At 40.5% G+C, this 20,785-nt stretch overlaps 1 protein-coding gene across 1 annotated transcript in view; it reads right to left on the reverse strand.

The window, feature by feature from the left end:
• The window catches only part of tusc3 (tumor suppressor candidate 3), a 65,465-nt gene extending 45,052 nt beyond the window's left edge, over window positions 1–20,413 (reverse strand). The window contains exon 1 of the mRNA XM_070917158.1: window positions 20,293–20,413. Within this exon, the coding sequence (XP_070773259.1) occupies window positions 20,293–20,397 (105 nt within the window). The 5' untranslated portion in view covers window positions 20,398–20,413. The remainder of the gene's footprint in view (window positions 1–20,292) is intronic.
• Window positions 20,414–20,785: the final 372 nt, after the last annotated feature.

Raw genomic sequence — 20,785 nt, forward strand, 5'->3', positions numbered from 1 at the left:
TGTGAAACACGTTCAGGAAATGTCAAGTTGAGGTAAACACAGCCACTAGTTGAGAGTTCACAGCAATCATTAGCGTCTATATTAAGATAAAATGATGCCAGTAAATTACAAGAGTTAAAAACTCTTCTAAGGAGAAATTCATGCACCGAGCTATTTAAATACCTTATGTTAGACCTTCAAGTGACTCCCACACATCAGTGTTATGGCTCCCTACTTTACCTGACCCACACACACACACAAACATGTACAATACATAAGCACTCCAAACAGCCTAGGACCATTAAAAACATTTATTTTCCACCCCACTGAGCACAGAGGGCACTAAAATGAATCACATCTAGGTTGTGTGCATGCGCGCGTGTGTGAGTAAGATGCACAAATGGTCTGCAGATCTCGTGCTTTATCCATTTGATTTTCTGTTAGGGTTGCATGTCATAACCTCTCTCTCACACACACACACATTATAGGTCATAGGGTAGGCGGCAGACCGTACCAGTAGCACTGAACTGCAGTCTAAATCTGTCTCTAGTTCCCCATTTCCTCTTTTCCTCCCTCTCTTTTCTCATTCTGTCAATTTTTCTACTTTTCTTCAATTGTCTTATCTTCTTTTCAGCAACTCCCTGTCATTTCCATATTTCTTGCAATGCAAAGTCACCACAGTGAGCTTAGGACCGGATATCACGGCTAAATAAAGAATAAAAGGCTAAATAAATAAAATTACTTTAAAAGAAAAACATCCTCACTAGCAGAGCTTCCGCAAACCGAGAGAAGGAGATATGAAGAGATCTAACAACTGTAAGAGCACTAAAAAGCACTCCAGGTTGAGGAAAAGAAAAAATAGAAACTGATAGGTAGAAGGAATACAAGCAGGGTGAGGAAAGGAAATAATGAAGGGAGAGAAAATAAGAGATAGGAAGAGGATGACACATAGAGTTTAAGACTGACTCATGCACTGATGACCACACAGCATGATGTTTTGGAGGGCATGATAGAAGATTGTTAGTTTATCAGCCAGCCAGTTATTCAATCAAACAGCCAGTCTGCCAGCCAGTCAGGCAGCCCAAAAACTCTCGGAGAGATGATCAGTCCCTCAGCCAGTAAGGCAGAAAATCACCTATAGAGTAAATCGTTGAGATGATGTCAGTCAGTCACACAAAGAATCAGTTAGTGAATTAACTGATGGGTTAGTTAGTTTGTCTGTCAATCAGGTGAGTCACTTGATCAAATAATTAGCTAATAAAGTATTTTAAAAGCTGACCTGCACTGCAACCATCAGACAGTAACAGCACTTGCTGATACATCCTAATTTCCTTTACTCCATCCTTTCTCGCTTTATATCTATTATGAAAAGGAATAGACAGAAACGTAATTAGCTCTGGAGATAAACCAACAATTATTGCAGAGCTGAAGCACATGCACCTTGATTTTGACTAAACATTTGTTCATCGGTACTGCTGGTTAGAGATGACATTTCAAGTTGTGACATTTGAACAGCGTCTTTCTAAAACAGCACTTTAAAGCACATTTAAACAGTAACCAACTATGGTGCATACAAAAAATGGCATCATAACACTTTTGTATCAACACACTCAACAGCACAATCACCTCTCAGACTTTGTTTTGAATGGTAGTGCTTGACCTCTCAGTTCAAACTGTGTGGTCTACACTTTAGAGAAACCACCGCTGTTACCAGGCGAAAATCTCTTTCAAGCCATTGAAATTCCTTGCATTGATTTTCACTGCCTGTTAAAAGAAAATATTGCAGATTAAATTATTTGCCTTTTCAAGTACACAGGGGAGCAAACTGTCATTTATTTTATTTTCCTCAAGAGCCACCTGGGAAGGTCGAGATAGGAAGTGCTGGGGAAACTGTTTCATGACTAGTAGGTGACCATTATGTGTTACACTCTCCAGTGACAAGAGCATAACAAGGCAAGGGGAAGTTCACTTCCCCCAGCCAAGAGGGTGAACGGTGACATAACATGCTAAGAACTTTCCGCATGCTACAAATGTATGGAGACCTGCTTACTGTAGCGTTGCTCTACAGTGCCCCACAGGTTTCCTTTAAATGCCTCGTAGTTACTGGATAGGGACAGCCAAGATTTCCCCAGCCAGCCAACCAGCCAGCCAGCCAGCCAGGGGTTTGATCTGCGATCTTCATGAAAAGCTAACAGTATTTGTTCAATCCACAATCCCTTGCTCTGAGCGGTCTAAACAGAGGTCCATTGTAAGTGAATGGGTCTCTGCTTTGGCCATCAGGCTCCTATTCAGTTTCCTCCAATTCTCCCATTGAAAGGGGGATTACTAAAAATTGGCTTCATATAACAAGGAACAAAGACTCATCTGTCAACCACTCTCTCTCACACGCACACACACACACAATGAAGTAAAAACCAACCTTTTGTAAAAACCAACAAAAACCTATTTCTGGTAAACATAGTGTCCTTATGATCACTTGGGGACTGTCTGTGTTGAGTTGAACCAAAAATATGTACAACACACACACGCACGCACATGCACAAAGGAAACTCGGGAGAGCAAAACAAATGAGAAGGGAAGGAAAAGCAACATTACTCAGATGTTGATGAAGATGTTTTTTTTAGGGAAGGGAAGGATTAAATGAAAAAAGAGGGGAAGAAGGTAACTGAGAGGTTAAAGAAAGAATGGAGTACAGATGCATATTGTGGTGACAGAAAAACTGTTACTGTTACATCTAACTATAAAGGAAGGAATCCCTGTCTGTATGTATGTATATATATATATATATATATATATGTCCTTTATTATCTCGACAACTGCTCATCCGATCAACACACTTGGCAGGTGTATTGCTGAGGACCCAGGGGAGTCGATTGTTGCAATTTGGCACGATGGTGGCACTATATCAGCAAACTTACTACAAACAACTACGTTTTGGCTTGTAACTTTTTAACCGCAAGTCTCAGAAACAAAATCCTTTTTTTCTTCATTTCATATAAGCCACGCCCCATTTCCGCCATTTTGAATTTTGTCCAAATCTAATTTGTTTCGCTACTTCTCATACACATTTTGAGCAATCGTCACCAAATTTGGTAGCGAACATCTCTGAACAAAGCCGGATAAAGTAACTTTTTGGGATTTTTGATATTTCATCCAGTTTTGCTATAGCTGGCCCTCAAAGTTGTTGCTGAAATGTTGTGGACAGATATCACAAAAAAATGTCATATCTCCTGAACGCTTTGTGCTATTGCAACCACATTTGGTGGACAAGTGTAGATACGATGTCTGAGTGACCATGACACATTTGGTGTAGCAGCATCATCTAACTATAAAAGCAAGGACTCCTCTGTCTCCTCACCTACAAAGTTCTTAATGGTCAGGCACCATCATATCTTAAAAAGCTCATTGTACACTATAACCCCACTAGAGCACTGCGCAGGGTTACATGTGGTTCCCACAGTCTCCAAAAGTAGAATGGGAGCCAGAGCCTTCAGCCATCAAGCTAAGCTTAAGAGTAGGCTTAAGACTTTTCTCTTTGATAAAACTTATAGTTAGGCCTGGCTCAGGTGAGCCCTGAACCTTTCCTTAGTTATGCTGCTATATGCCTGGCTGGGGACTTCGTATGATGCACTGAGCTCCTCCCTCCTCCTTTCCCTCTCCATCTGTACACATTCTTATCCAACTGATGCATGTTACTAATTTAACACCTTCTCTCTCCCGTAGTTGCGTGCTTTCTTGTCCCACTCCGCTTTCCTCTCTCCTACCTGCTTTCTGCAGGTATTTCTGTCTCCAGAGCTGTAGAGTCTGGATCTATAATTTCAACCCACCTACTGCCCCCATGTTTCGACAATTACTATTACTATTATTAGTTTTATTATTATTATTATCATCTTTATCAATATCAATGTGTGTGATTGATATGTATGTTCTGTGTACTGTATGTACACAGAACATACAGTATACAGAACTGATTTTAGCCTAGACACGCTCCGAACGGGAACAACAACGCTGCAAGCAGCAATACCCGCAGGAACCAAGCAATCGGCCCGTTTCGATCGGGCACGTGCCTCCTTGTGCCGAGGAGATGTATGGAGTAAGAAGGGGTTCAGAATCAGAATCAGAATCAGAAATACTTTATTGATCCCCTGGGGGAAATTGTACTGTTCAAGAGATAGATTGGACATGAAGATGACAGAGAGCAGTGATGAATATGGAAAAGTGCGCAGAGGAACAGAATGAGTTCTTTCCACACCAGAAATCTTGACACAAATATTTTATCTCAATTTGAAACACACACACACACACACACACACACACGATATCTTGTGAATAAAGGGAGGGAGAGAACAGTTAATATGGTGTGATGTTAACACATATACCATCTCACATTTTGATAGTGTGTCTGTTTGAGTCAGTTTGCCTGTCAGTGCTATTGTTTCCATCTCTCATCTCCATTGAATCAAACCAACAAGCTTTCATATTGCCAGCTCCGTATTTGTCAGTCCACAATCTGCGATTCCCAGAAATACCATGACTTGTCAGTGGAGGGGTTGGGGTGGGGATTTGTCAGCTTATCTGCCTAATAACAATTATTAGAAATAAATGCATTTTCCCCTGCCTTTGTCCATGTGTCTTCCCGTCCGTCACCCTCTAGTGATTTTAGTTTAGTTTATATCTTTCCCCCATTAGTGCCAGCGGTTGTGTCTTTCTCCGTGATGCTTATAGAATATCTAAAGATTGTCGGCCTTTTTTTTTTTTTAGATTACAGCTTCTCTCTAAACCTCACAGGCACATGATGTGACATTTTAAATCTTCCGTCATTTCCTTTCCCTGGGGCACCTGTCTAAGTGTATTGTGTTTGTTGGTTTAGGGTGTCTGTGAGATTCATCAAGTTAACTTTTAAACTTTCTCAGACGGTTTAAATGCCAGTTAGGAGAAGATATAGGACAAATTTTGAAACTGAAATAAAATGTGAAAATGATCAAATACGATATGCATTGGTTGGCTAGGTTGAATTCTCACGGGGGACAACACATTATAAGACATCTCAATTAAGACCACAAATTAAATGACGACTTTAAAATTGTCTGCACTGAAGACCATTTGAGCTTTTGTTTTAACATAAAATTATCGTAGGTTTTTAAGTTCCATCTATTTTGTAGGATTGTTCTCTAATGGAATTTGGAATTCCCAATTCAGTTTTTATTGGTTATTTGTTATTATTATTCTTGTTGCATTTTGTCAGTCACAGAATAGGAGCAGAAAGCCAAGGCTAATGGTTTAGTCACTCTGTTTAGCCTCTACTCAGCCCTTCTTTACCCTTTATTTTTATTTTCCCCGTCTTTGCAGATATCATTTCTCTGGGGAAGTACAGAGCTCCAATTGGGTTTATGGGGCATCTGCGCAGTTTGATTTTGTTATAAAGGCATCCCAATAAAAACTGGGGATGGACACACAGGGCAAGGGGCCAGCCCTACTGTAAAAACAATAGGGAGTCAACACAAGCACTCAGGGAGTATATGGTCACTATACTTATCCCCGCAATAAAGGCAAAAGATGGAGGGATGGAGGGAGGAGAGGAAAGTAAATGAAAAAGTGGGAGGAGACGGGGTGAGGAAGGAGGAAGAAAGGAGGAAAATCACCTGGGCATATAAAAAGTAAGAGAGAGAGAAACAATGAGAGAAACAGAAAGCAATACAGAAAGAAACTAAGAAAGAAATAAGTAGTAAATGGTAACAGTATTTTTATAACAAATTAAGATATAGTAGTTGAGACTGAGAGAGAAAGAAATTAAAACAGCAGAATATGGAGAAGCAATACAACAAAATACAAACAAAATGATTCCTTGACTTTTTCTTTGTAGTATCCAAAAGCATGTTATGAAGGGAGCACATGATTATCTGGAAAAATGCAAGGCAAAACAAATCTGCGTGTAAATTACTTTCCTCGAGGATTTTACATTCGTTGGGGGGTGTTTGTGTAAGCTTGCAGCAGTCTACATCAGGTGAAAATTTAATGAAAAAAAAAAGTGCATCACAGGATTTGTAAGTAATTCAAATTCCTTGAGGGGCTAGGCAGGAAAACCTATGCATGGCAAGGAAGTAACAGAGGCATTTTCTGTCTTGTACAGCAATATCTGTGGTACCCTTGAGCCAGGCACCAGGGAAGCAAAGGCACGAGGCCAGCGATGCAACTTCTCCACATGGCTGCTGGATACACATTTATGAGATTAATTGATTTTAAACCCAGAGAAGGACATTTTACAAACTATTCTTTTGTGTAGTGAGTTAGTTGACTATAAAGAGTATCTTTTCTAATTCAGGCCAAAGCTAACCATCACACTTAACATAGCCAACATTATACAACGTTTAAAAAACAAAACAAACTTCAGAAACTTCTGTTACTGTTAAAGTTGTTATTGCTATTATTAATCATCAGTCATATTTCCATTATGATTATTATAATTATAGTTGCTATGGCTACTGCTGGTGCTGCTATTCATCTCTGCCTGCATGTCTGTCTGTCTGTCTGTCTGCCGGTCTCTCTATGTGCGTCTCTCTCTCTCTGCGTGTCTCTCTGTCTCTCTCTCTCTCTCTGTCTCTCTCTCCAACCCAACTGGTCAAAGCAGATGAACGCCCACCTAGAGTCTGGTTCTGCTCGAGGTTTCTGCCTCTTAAAAGGATAGTGCTTGGTCATGGTGGGAACTGTTGGGTATCTGTAATAACATTATAAAGAGTCGGTCTAGACCTGCTCTATATGTAAAGTGTCATGAGATGACTTTTGTTGTGATTTGGCACTATATAAATAAAATTGAATTGAATTGAAAAGAAATAAAGAAAAATATATTTGGAACCAGTTTGACTTGAAACTTATGGGAATCTAAAAAAAAAAAAAAGACAGCATAAATGGAGCCCTAGGGATGTGTCAGTTGCAGCAAAGAGCCATTCTCTTGAGTTTGAAAGGAACACAAAGCGGATATGATGGCTTCTTCATCTCCCCGACACATGGTTAACTCATCACTATGTAGGGGACATGCTACTTCAGCTACCTCCCCGTCTTACTCTGAAGGGGATATTTTCCCAGGAATATACTGTCTGTCCACTTCCATTTACCAATTAGATACAACTCAATAAAGACACTTGATACTTGAGAGAGTTGAAACTTGAAACTTGCCAGAGAATTGAAAATTACTTTCTCAAGTGATGAATGAAATATGAGTTTTGAGGTAAGACTTGGGCAAGCATTAACTCAATACTGCAGTAGATCGACACACACACAGGGGTTGAGCTTTTTACAGTGCTCCTCTTTTTCTTTTTTTGGGCTAATCGTGACCAAACAGCCACTTATCTCCATCAATGACCAGGTAGCAAAGTCAGTTTTCACTCTGAGCTGAAGTTAGGCTTTTGTTAATACTGCTTTGCACCAGCCAGTTCATTGTAATTGGTTTTATTGTGAAGGGTCTATAGCTTCCTGTCGCCTTGGTCAACAATGATAGCAGTGAATGCCTACGTTTGTAAAGGTAGGGCTAAGAAATTGCAAGGAGGAAAGATACAAAAAAAAAACAACAACAGCTACGGTGGCGCTCCGGTAGCTCATCTGGTAGAGCGCGCACCATATGGGCTGACTCCTTACTGCAGCGGCCCGGTTTCTATTCCAGCCCCGGCCCTCTGCTCCCCTCTCTCTCTCTCTCTCCTTTCCCTCTTAAAGCTGTCACTATCCAATAAAAGCAACAACAAAAAAAACAAAGCTACATTGAGCTTGTTAGAAGAAAAAGGTGATGTGACAGATGTTAGCGCGAACATCAGACCTCCAACCCGTCCCGCAGATTAGAGGCAGCGTTTACCCTGTCATCCTTGTTTTATGTAAAAGCACGATGCCCACTTCTGGTTTGTTTGTCCAACCAAAAACGTCGAAAAAAGGCTATACTGTCACATCCTTATTTCCAGGTACCAGGCACAGGGGGTGGGCTGACCTGAATTCACTTCTGTTGGCTACAGTACTGTAACAACAATAATTGATGTTAAAAAAAGGAAGTTTAAGATATGAAGAGACAGAGAGACACAACACTGCTGGCTTATGTGTAAAGCAAAAGACAGAGAAAACGTGGAAGTGAGGGGTTTGGACTCACTAAAGGTCATGAAGTTGCGAGCCCGTCTGACTACCAGGTCAGTTGCCTTCCTCTTTTCTGCTTCCCAGGTGTGCCGTGTGCCACTACTACTGTGTGACCTTTAGTTCTAAACCTTTCACTTCCTCCTCTCACTCCATCTTTTAACTTTATGCACCTGTCCAGCATGCAGACTGTGCCAATCTGCCTGCAGTGATCATTTTTAATGGTCAGAGTCAGGGCCAAGTGCACAATGCACATATAAGCAAATTAGAAATACAAGTGTAATTGGCATAGTATGCTACCTCATTAGCCTTTGGAAGCCAACACTAGTATTAGTGCCTAATAACTGTGAGTTTAATGTGCTCCTAATTAGCCTTATAAGCCATTCACATTTGTTATATGCTTCTGCTAAGGTGAGCATTCATTCTCACTAGACCTATTACACATGGAAGAATTGCAGCTTTTGAATGCAATTATGAGAAAAATCATACCAAAAATAGCACATGTATACCTGACTTTATTGTGCAAAGGAAACATTAACAACCCACATGGGTTACCTTAAAATAGACATTTACCCCAGGTAAATATGCTGCCGAGCGCAGTTTGTGGGATTAGCTATTTCTTATGAACAGTATGTTGCAACACTGGATGTAAAGGGCATTAAAGACACTTTTTTTTCTGAAAACATAAAATATACTTGCGTATATGGTTTTATCTATTTTATTTACAAGCAAACTATTATTTGGTGTTCAAGTCTTTTTGTCTGAAGCAAAGTGCTAGATTAGTTCAATGACTCACAAAGCTGAGTTTTTCTCTCCCCCACAGAGAGAAAGTATTACTAAGGAAACACAGATTACTCATATAGTTTCCTTAAAATAGAATTTTACCTTAAGTAAATATGCTGCCCAAAACTATGAGTGGTGTATAATTTTTGTGGAAAAAGTAGGGCTTGAAAGCATAATGGTATTTTTCATGAAAAATTAAATTGCAAAATTGGACATAAAGATGGATAATGTGAAGACTGCTCCCACATGAAGGCTGCCTCTGTGGATTAAGCATTGCTTTTGTTGGAATTTCTGTTCATGCATATTGTAAAAACAGAGCTGAGAGAAGAGACTGTACAACATGACATCCTGTGAGCATGTTACATAATGACCACTAGGCACTTGCACTGACGTATCGCAACCTTGGTTTGATAAGCAGTTAGACCTGAATGGGCTGGTGTACTGACTAAGAGCTCATTTCAGAATGAGCCAGCAATAAACAACTTGAGAAAAGCTGCTGTCCAGCACCTTTCTTGTTTTATTAACTGGAAAAAAAGGCATGCATTAAAGCTTTAGCCTCTGTCCAAGTACTCTGAATGCAGCCTTATGGGCTGTGATAACAGTAATGTAACTTCTTTTAGCCCAGCAAGCTACAGCTGTCTTACCGCCAACTGCAAAGTGGTGTCAGTCTCACAAGGGAGATGGTGAGCTCGTTGCACTAATCATATTGTTCTCTGAGCTCGGCTGCTGAGAGTAATTGGCTGGTCAATAATCTTAACAGCTGAGAAGGGGAGTGGCCACCAGTTGCTCAGTTGAAACAAGGGGTGCAACAATCATGACAAATCAAGCTCCTCATTAAAAGACATGGATCTGTCAGCCACAGTCTAAAGAGTCTTCTCTTACTCAGGCTAAGTTTTTACTGCATTCCAGCTGGGGGCTTGACAAATTTTTTTGTCAATGTGGGATTCAAAACGTGTTCAATTTAAACTGATTTTATGTAACCATACATCCAAAATCATTCCCTGCTCCAAGAAGACACTGTTGATCACTATGTTTTTCAATAAATTACCAAATCTTCACCAAAATCACCAAAACAGCTGTGAAACTTGATTTTGACTTAAATGATGGGTCATGACGACACTTGGATTTTACCTGTTTGATTCAAGATGACATTCCCCAAACACAAAGATTGAAAATGTTTCGTTTGATTTCCTGTGTTTTATTTGTAATTTAATTGTTTTATTTACCACAAAAGGCTTCACTTCCTTTCATTACTCAACATCCCCCACTCTGCTGGAGTGATAAGTGAAGTGATGATAAGCTTGTTGGAGCTGTTGAGAAACAACTTTGCCTCGCAATTTGATACTTTAAGCATCCCTACTGAGGTAATGATATGAGTGTGTGCCTGTGTTTATCTGTTGATGATGTTGAAGAGTTTGCAGTGATAGCAAAGCTGCTGATTCCATCACTGTATGAGACTTGCAATCTGGAATAACTGGCATTCAGTCGTTACAGGGCTTAAAGCTCTTGCTATGTCAGGATCTGTGAAATCAGAAAAGAGAAACTTATATACATTGATAAACATTAAGTTTCAAGTACATGTGGGTCAGGTGGTGTAGGTAAAGCAGTTTACCTCATGTGTTTAAATGTGTTTTTATATTTACCATTTAACAACATTGTAAATGAAAGTAATTTTCTCCAATCATAGAAGGTGAAGACAAAACAGGGGTTGAGATAAAGAGTGGGAGAGAAAGTGAGAAATTGAGCGGAAGAAAGAAAGAGACCAGATCTGACACAAAATGACATTTAGCATTTATCCTGACTACAGCTTTATGCTAGACTGCTTCAGTTCATCATATTATATTACCGTATTGCTCTGTGTGTGTGTGTGTGTGTGTGTGTATTTAACAACTTATTTTGGGGCCATAAATAACCTGTCAGTTGGACAGGCTAGCTTAGACAGAATTGTAATTCCTAATAAATCTCAATGTAACCGGGCGGAGGAGGAAGAGCACTTTTCTAACTTTTTCTTTTAATAACCAACAAAGCCTAGAGGTTAGAGATGCCAGCACCCCCCACCACCACCACCACACCCTCCTACAGGTGCATACATAATACTGCTCCATGGTTGAAAGTCTCCCAGGTATGACTGTGTTTGACTGAGCGAATGAGGAGCAGGAGAAGAGCCAGAGAGACCGTGGTGATTAAATGACATTCCCTGGACAAATGAATGCATTCAAATTCAATGTTAACATACTTCAATAATTCATAAGTGTAGCTTTACCTAACAAAGACTCGCTCTGGCCACAAGAGCACTGTCTTCAGGTCAAAAAAGGTAAAGACAGAACTTTGGGAAAAAGAAATCTACCTCTCTCACTTTCTCTCTCCCCCTTTTCTCGACTGTAGTTACCCTCTCATGACAAGTGTTTTCAATAAGGCAGTCTTATGACAGCCTCTCTACCATGCAGATAAAAAAGGAAGGAAGGAATAAAGGAACACACACACACACACATTCATAGTCTTTAGCCTCGTGGAGAGTGTTAACAGGCTTTCTGCCAGTGAAGCAGAAAAACTAAGAGTTTAATAAGAGAGAATCATCAGATATCAGTGACAGGCAACATGTACACACACACACAGCCACACATACACAGCATTAGGAAAAGCTCCACTATAAGGCATTCAATCTAACAACCTAGTACATAGTCAAGACTGTGTGTATGCATGCACATATGTGCTAACGTGTATACTAGTGTGTTTCTTTGTGTAGCTGTGTGTATGTATGTGAGTTAGTGTGTGGCCTGTGAACCGCCACGGCAACACAGGTCTGTCTGGGAGGATAACAGTGAGACGTCTTATCAGCCACAAGCCAGACAGACACGCAAACACACACTCTCAGGCACATACACATACATACACACACACACACACACACACACACACACACACACACACACACACAGAGTGGGATAATATGCCACCTCATATCAGCTATACAGCAAGGCCTGTCACTGTGGGGGGTGGGAGGGGGGACAGTGGGTAGAGTCATGGAGGGGGGGGGGGGTAAAGAAAGAAAATGGAAAATGGGATGAGAAGGGAAGAGAAGTGACAGAGGACAGAAAGATAAAGAGAGAGGGGGGCAAAGGAGAGGGGTACTGTTATGACAACATTTCCCTCTGGAGATAAGGAGTGATGAAGAAAGGCAGGGATGAATGATCAGAGAAGAAGTGTGTTAGCCTTTAGCAGCTGGACTAACTGCCCGGTAACCAAAAGGTCTTGCTATCTCAGCATTTGTTGTCCTGATACAACGGTCAGACAACACTGAGATTTTAGCATGTTTCAGTTCAGCAGTCACCCAAAAGTCAATGAGTGAGCATTGACTGTGCATTGACAATATAACAGCATATCTGTTAAATTGGGGTTGAATTACCTTGAACGACTGACTTTAGCTAACGTGAGGAATCCATGTTTGATTTCCAGGCACTTGTAGCACCAAGTTAGATATATCAGAGCTTTCAAAAAAACCTCTGAATTCCCCAGTCGTAAATACAAACTTACAAACTTAATGTTGATGTGAATGCTTTTTAAACGCCAAAAACAGGTAATTACGGAAACTTCGATATGACATGAGGTCCTAACTAACTCACTGAATTAATAACCACTAAGTAAATAAGAGCATGACTTCCTGACTGATTTTCTGAGCAGGTTACAAAGTGAAAGAATGACCTAGTGAGTGACTGACAACCTGACTATATGAGTGACAAGTCAACAAATGAGTCACTGAGTGAGTGAATTAGTGACTGACTGAGTGAATGACCGACTCAATGGCTAACTAAGCAAATGAGAGAAAGACATTTCAGAAAGAGCAAGTTCCTATACCTCTGATGAATGGCACTGAGAAATTAATGTTCACAACAACAAGGAAACACCCTGTACTCATCTCAGATTTGACAGGGCTGGCCCAGAAATTAGCCTCAGAAATGTCAGGAAAATGGCAAAAGGAGGGAGGGAGGCAGGGACAAGGGGAGGGAAGAAGAAAGCAAAGAGGACAATGGAAGGACCCAGATGGAGGAGAAAAGTAGGAAATGAGGTAAAAGACAAGACAGAAATCATTCACGACACCACATAATTATAGAAATACCAAAAGGGGTGTACAGAGAAGGGCGGTTGAAGGAAAAAAACACAGGGGAGGTGACATGGGAGGGGAAAGGGGTGGGTAAGGGGATGGAAAGCGGGATATGGAAATCCTTTTGCCACTCAGAAAATTTGTTATAGAAGCTTTGGAAAGGGGAGGAAAAAAAGGAGGAGGAGAGGGAGGAATAACAGAGGAGGAAAATGACTTGGGAACACAGGCCATCAGTCACTGGGAAAGCAGGCCTGACACTACTGCATCAATAATTCAGATGACTACAGCTAATGAGCGAGATCCAAACAAATCACCCCTGAATTCATTGAAATATTTCACTGCGCATACGGCACCATTATGGTTGCTTTTTAGCTGTAGTTTGGGTTGTATTGACAACACACAAGGGAAATGGGGGTTGGATACAATATTCATCCCTCTTGAACCCCTGAAACATTCACATTTATTTTCACTACAAAAAACGGACTGAGAGAATCAACCGAGACTTAGAATGAGTGGGGAAAAGCTATCTTTTCTCAACCAGTACCTGCCTGTGCTATAAAATCCACAGGCAGAAAGACACAGGAACGCATAAACAGTGAGCTATGGTTTATTTTCCGATGAACAGGTCAGACAGAAAACCAAGAGTCAATAGTGCTTACACAGTGTTTAGCTTCATAAGCCCCAGTCTAAACTCAGCCAGTGGCTTGGGTTATGCCCTGAAGGGCCTACCCAGTAGCAGGCTCTTATTATTCCGATCCACTTATTAGACTGGTCCCTGGGTGTGGTAGCAAGCCCACTACTTTGCAATCTCTATCTCTCTGTAGATATATAACTCTCTAGATATATAATTCTCCTTGCCTCAGACTCGCTGCCCTGGACTTTTTTTCTGTCTTTACCTCCCCTGACTCCATGTGCCTAGGTATAGGAAGTGCTTACATTGGTTCTTTCTTTGTGCTGCAGTCAGCCTTAAGACAGAAACACAACACAAGCTAGATATTATATCTAGCAGAGCTGCGGTGATGAACGAGGGAGTATTGAAGGGATATAAATATAATTTTCTCTCCATGACTATTTCTTCCACTCCCTGAGGGGCATGTAGCAGGATTTAAAAAGGCAGAGGTCCACCACTGCTGCACTAACTTCTTTTTTAATTATTTATCTTTTTATTTCTTCCCCCATGTCTGTCACAATCTTCAGACCTTTACCTTTACATACACCATATATACCATACATCTATCTTCATTAGGTCCAAGGAAAGGACAATAAGGAAAAGGAAATGTTCCTGTTCCTTCTTAGACATAAAATCTTCTAGGGCATTAATAGCAGTGGCAAAAAACTGCCACTATCAGTGATCTGGGGTCTGGCTCTGACAGTAATACTGCATAATAATACTACAGTAATACTGTGCTACAGTGCATATCTAAATTTCACTGCAAACTCATGAAGCAAGATCACCAAGCCCTCTAAGCAGAGCCAAAGTGTGACTGAACCTTGCTCTCAGTCAAATGATTTGCCAAAGATGTGATTTCATGCAGACAAGAAGAAGAGATATTTAAACGACTAAAGCCAGATTTATGCTTAACACAAGGAGAGTCCATGCATACATAACTACGATGTAGGTTTTGATTTATAGTGCAGAATCTGATTTCACCTGTTGATAGCACCGTACCGTATCGTACTTGATCAGGCCGTATCAAACTTAAAGTATATTCTGCACAACAGTGTTTACATAGTTTCATACCACTTTTGATACGGGTTGATAAGTTGTGTCATACATGTATTGCCGTAGACCCAACATGTAGTGACATTTCTGAGGAGGCACACGACACCTATGGTATAGCCTACAGAGTACCTACTGAGCCTATGCACACCATCACCAGGTACTCCATAACCCTTTAAAGAGGACCTATTGTGCATTTCCTTATTTTCTGTCATATACATAGTGTTACAATGTTGGATATTCCTATTAAACATTACCAAAGTTGCCAAATAATGAGGAAAGCGTATGTAAAAGTAATCCCTGTGAGCCAAAAGCTCAGGCTTCAGACTGCTCTGAACCCTCCCTTCGCTTTCCGTGTCTTACTTCTGTGTGGCATATTGCGAACTACATCCTGAATTTCTTCAGATGGTCATCTGCTCAGGGCACAGCAGTGACAGCTCATCCACCCGCTCAGTCTGTGCTGCTCTGCTCAGGACTGCTCTTTACTACTACTCATGTGGTTCAGTATGTCTCACAGAAAGTGCTTTTTCTGTTGTGAAGGAAAGTAGGTAAGTAGTAGGTAGTTTTTTGATGGACAGATGTCTTTACTTACTGCTAAAGTAAATGTTAACTTCTGCTAACTCTAGCTGCTGTTCGCTAGTTAGCTGTGCATTTAGCAGTCCTCTTAGCCATAGATATATATCTATATCTATGCTCTTAGTTAGCTGACTCTCACAGCCGGGGACTGTAAACCTCCTCCTCCCGGCGGTCCACAACTCCTGTTCTGGCGGTGTAAACACCAACACTCCCCTGGTGCTCAGAGCGAACTGAGGTAACAGCAGCTACAGTTGGCAGCAGTTAACAGTTACTTTATAAAGATTTCTGTCAATCAGGAAACTCTGTAAATCACGGAGTTGAGGCAGAGCAGTCGGAGGACATCAGAGGGAAAACCAGAAAACATTTTCTACATAAAATGATCGAGTTTCACCAAAATCAGTGAATAAAGTTGTGTGTTTTGGTACAGTAATCAGTGAGGCCCAGTCCCCAGAAACACTCAGCTCCAGCAGCATCTATTGTTTTTCCAACCTACTTCTTGTTTCATTTGTGGTCTGATAAACAGTAAGTTCATCAAATTCAGTGCCCCATATCTTTAAGCTAAGATACTGTTGCTGTCATGCAGTTGACCACAGCAGCTCGAGTATGAAGCGATGCGCTGTGCTCAGGGCTCAGAGGTGGCCAATCAGAAGAAAGTGAGCTTTTAGGGAGGCGGGCCTTGAAGAGACAGGAACTCAAACGGCTTGTGTCAGACAGAGGGTGAACGAAGGGGGCTGCATGAAGCGCCAGAATAAGATGAATAAGGACTTATTTGAACTGTGAACCATGCAAAGCTACTCTAGTGTTGTCCCAGAATAAAGATATAGAGCTGGAAATGAGCATAATACCTCCTCTTTAAAGCAGAAGTACAAATCCAGCTTTACTGTGCATGTCCTAGGTAATATGCGTGGCTGTTGTTGAGAGTTTTGTTTCTCTCCTACATTTGCTTGTGCTTCTAATCAACCCCCCTCTTACAACGCCTTCAGAGTTGTAATGAAGTCCATTTCTTCTTCTCACTGTTAATGCAAGCTCAAAACTTCCTACTGCTCCTTCCGGTAGAAGACTTATGGTGGTGCCTCTTACTTCATACCTTTGTTAGATTTCATTAGACTCCCTGCATTGTTTTGGTCTCATTTGATTGCGCTGTATAATCAACATTATGTGAGTCAATTTATATTACACAAAGGTTCAGCATATGCTGAAAATGTTAAATCAGCCGCCAATGTTTTGAATACTTAATACTAAAGATTTAAATATCGATGTAACAAACACACATTTGAATCTTTAAGGACAGCCTTAATTAACTAAACTTTTATCCCTACCCAGTCCTAGAGCAAACGCCTGTGTTGGCCCGGGCAAGACGAAGGGCAATGAGGGAGAGAAGAAGTTGGTGAGATGAATACAAAATGCTGCTTCACCATTTTGTCCATTTCCAGCTAAATAAGATCTTCCTCTGCCTCCTCTCCCATGGCTGCAGGCAGGCAACTGGGAAAGAACATTTCTCACATTATAACCCCTCAATATCACTCCTGTGGCTCATTGGAAGTATGTCTGTCTGTGTGTGTGTGTGTGTGTGTGTGTGTGTGTGTGTGTGTGTGTGTGCTACTTGGTACAGTCACACTCCGATTTTTCAGACAGGATGAACCAAAGTAAAATGTTGTTGGACAAAATATTGAACTCAAAGGTTTAAAGATAGGGACAATGACAATGGCAGTGAAGCAAACTAATAATAGCTGGATCTATTTCAGCTGGGTAAGTGATTGAGAAATGCTCTCTCTGTCACTCATTAGATAATGTAGAGGTGTCCTTGAGCCGGTCAATGCCTAACAGCAGACTGTGGCTATAATGGGCAGCTCCCTGGTGTAATTTTGTGAATGTGAAGCAAGGCACTGCTGAAAATAAGCACTAATGTCAGCAGACTGTCCCTGGGTAAAAATGGGTAAAAATAGGAATTTAAGAGAATACTCATTAATAAGTGTAAAATTGAAGTCTTAAACTCCTAATCACAACAGCTGAAGATATTTCAATTTGGTTTCTTTCATCCACATACTACTGTAGGCCTTTTCTCTCAAAGCTTTGATATCATCAAAATGAATAAGAGACTAGGACATTCTTCAGTGTTCAAATACAAAGAGATCTTGCACTACGGAAATGTCTAAAAGTACTGTCTAAGCTTTGTAAAGTAATGAAGCAAAGAAATCAAGTTTACCTATGTGCTGCATTTAACCATGTAAATGTAATGGCCATTATCTGCATCTTCCCTCAGCTTGTTGTGTTTTCATTTGCAAGACAAAGTTGTATCTACACATGTTACATCTTCATAAATGAAGTGATTCAAATGACTTGTGGCTTTACATAATCATTTAAACTGTCATATAGCTCACTGATACAGTAGTAATGGAAGGAATGTGACTAAAGATGTTACTGTATCATCAAGTCACCTCTCCTAAATGTTAACATTACAGGAAGTGAGAAATGTGCATTTATGTTTTTCACATCTTCATCACAATGGCTGCAACACATTCATTACATATACACCTCGCAAACCATCAAAATTTGAGATAGAAAAAATGGTGTTTACAGCGAACCGGAGAGCAAATATGTCATATGTCAAATATGTCTCAATTATTAATTAATTCTACCTCTAATTCAAATGCTTTGTCAGTGATTAATCTGTGCATTTATTCATCAATGTGTTCTGTTCTTCCACTCAGTCAGCTCTTTCTTCATCCATTTGTTGGCATTTTCAATTATTTTTTCATTCATTCAAATATTTGCTCACCTGTCGTGTATTTGTCCATGCATTCTTTCATTTATTCATTCCGCAATTTGTTCACTCAATCAGATTTCTATTCATATGCTCAGTCAGCTGAGTAGAAAGGTGGAGATGAGGTAGTACAACAGCACTGTGACTTAAAAGTCCTTGGTCCATAACAAGATACTAAAACAAACTAAGGCTGCCCACTAAACATCGAGGATTTGAGCCCCTGACTCCATGTTGACAGCTGAAGCATGACTTTTTTTCCGCTTTCGCTAATCATTGTACACAGGATAACAGCATGGTGGGCTGCAAAGATGTACAAACATAGTATTGTCTAAAAATGATCTAACTGCTAAAGGGATAAGGGTGATGGAAAAGGAGAGCAGAGCAGCGTGATGCGCACCCCATTTCTTCACTCTTTTCTGTACTGCCATCTGATGTGATTGTCACTTCCACTAAGGCCTCATTGAGATATATTCAAGCCCTGAGTGCAGGGGTGCCAAAGCAGCAAAACAACATAGGTTCTGCAACACAATGCAACGCCCTCCCACAAGGTTGGACAATCAAATATTGATTGTTACATTGAAACAAAGTGTTTTGCAACGCTGTTGTCCCTAACAGTGCTGTTATGAGCCATGCGAGAGAAGTTCCCCACAGTGCGTTAGGACTTTATTACCAAACTATGATGCGCTCTTTTTATTTTACTTCTGACTGTGTGAAAATCACAATCATCATAAATGATGCTAATGTTAGATGCCAGGAAACACACAGATAAAACGTCAGACATTTAAGCTGTTTAGTGTGAGACAACTGCTCTGCAAGTGAGCTTCCCTGTAATGTAATTGGACAGGGCCCATGAATGATATAGTCTGACAGACTCATTTCACAGTCTATGTAAGATGGTTGAAAGCTAATAAGTGCATCTCAAGTTAATATTACTGACAAACTACTATTCCCAAGGTAAAAAAATGAACTTTCACAGTCAAATGAATAGCATAGTATTTGTCATAATTCTAGGTAAGATGATAAAAGTTAAAAATGCATCAATAATACTGTTTAGTATTTTTAATAAAGAAAATCAGGAATGACCGGCACATCACTAAATAAAATAAAGACGCTCTTTCATGTCACCCCATAAACATACATGATAAAGTGCTACCTTGTTAAATGTATAGTGGCTTTGATTTATATGGATTTCACAACATGCAAGAAAACATGAACAAATCAGAGTAATAATCACAAAGATTACCCCTGTTCAAACATCCCAAATTGCACATTGCACTTCCACCTTGTCAGGGAAACAGATTTCATTCTCTATTAGGCCTCCCATACAACATTATACACTCATGTTGCTGTAAAACAGCTAGAAGCAAACCTATCACCAACACAGTACATATGTGTGCGCCATTGCTATCATTACAGCGCAAATAACTACAACATAACCAACAGCATATTCATAAGTCACACAATGCAGGTGAACAGGCGCTGCATGTTAGCAAACAGCCTTTTCAGCCCACTGACAAATGTCAGCTCGAGCAAACAAGCCACAAGAGCTTCCTCCTCACTTTCGTTTCAGCTGAAACAGACCGACCATCACTTCAATAAAACAACCACATTATAGTTTCGTACACTAAACTAGCAGCAGTTCTGTTCCGGTGTACAACTACACCCTAATACAGCAATCTATTGTGGTTATTGTGAGGTTCACGCCAGCATCGTCACTGTTAAGTTACGGAGAAGTAAAAACACAGCACTTCCTGCACAAACGAGTTTCAAAATAAAATCCTCATTAGCAACAACGCAGTAACGTTTTAGAGTAGATACATTAATCTCAAAATATTAGTGTCAGTGTAGACACATGGGACATTTCAGTAATGCTCCCCGAACGAACTGTTTTTTTGTAGAATACTGTAAACAACATATTAGCCACATTAGCTTGCTTTGCCTAACCGTGCACATACGCTTGTGTTATGTTATATGTTATATGTTATATGTTATGCAGAACGCTGGCATATCGTACTCGAATAGGAGGGTCCAACGCAAAACGTATAAAAGACAACATATAAGTAGTGTCTCTTTCATTTACATCAAACGAGCGGCGTTTATTGCTCCCCAAAGACTAGATAACCAGCGATACACTTCCTGTCTACTCTGACTAATCCTCACGAGCTTAACGCACACCGGTAGGTTGAATTTGCACACTCATTTTATTAAATAGCACAACAATATTCGCCTAAAAATGTATTTGAGCGGTTGCAGCATTACCTCCTTCTTCTTTTGTCCTCCCCCGGGCGGCAGGCATAGCACCAGGAGGAAGAAAACAGACAGGACCGGCAGGTTAGCGAAGGATTTAGTACAAACAGACGCCATGACGGAAGGATGCTGTGGCTGCGAGACACGTCTCCACCGATTGATTGGATCCTGAGTCGACCAATCAACGGGAAGAGATTTGAAGTAACGGAAGCGTCTGGGTTTTGTAGTTTTTAGGCCGACATAAATTTGCCAACGCGCTACTGTATATTCACATCATCAGGTCATATTTGTCATTTCAACTTTGGGGGCTGCATCTATTAGGAGCTGCTGAAGTCATTATAATAATTTCCTGGTTCTTACAAATAGACTATTTCATCTTAATGTACTGCATATACTAAATGCAGTACTTTGGCACTTACCATGACATCCTGACCTGAAAAGTGTATTGAGAAAACGGTATGCTAGTTTAATTGGGATTTATGCAGTAGCAGTATGATGGGAAAAA

Source organism: Enoplosus armatus, chromosome 2, assembly GCF_043641665.1.
Source record: "Enoplosus armatus isolate fEnoArm2 chromosome 2, fEnoArm2.hap1, whole genome shotgun sequence".
Lineage (NCBI taxonomy): Eukaryota > Metazoa > Chordata > Actinopteri > Centrarchiformes > Enoplosidae > Enoplosus > Enoplosus armatus.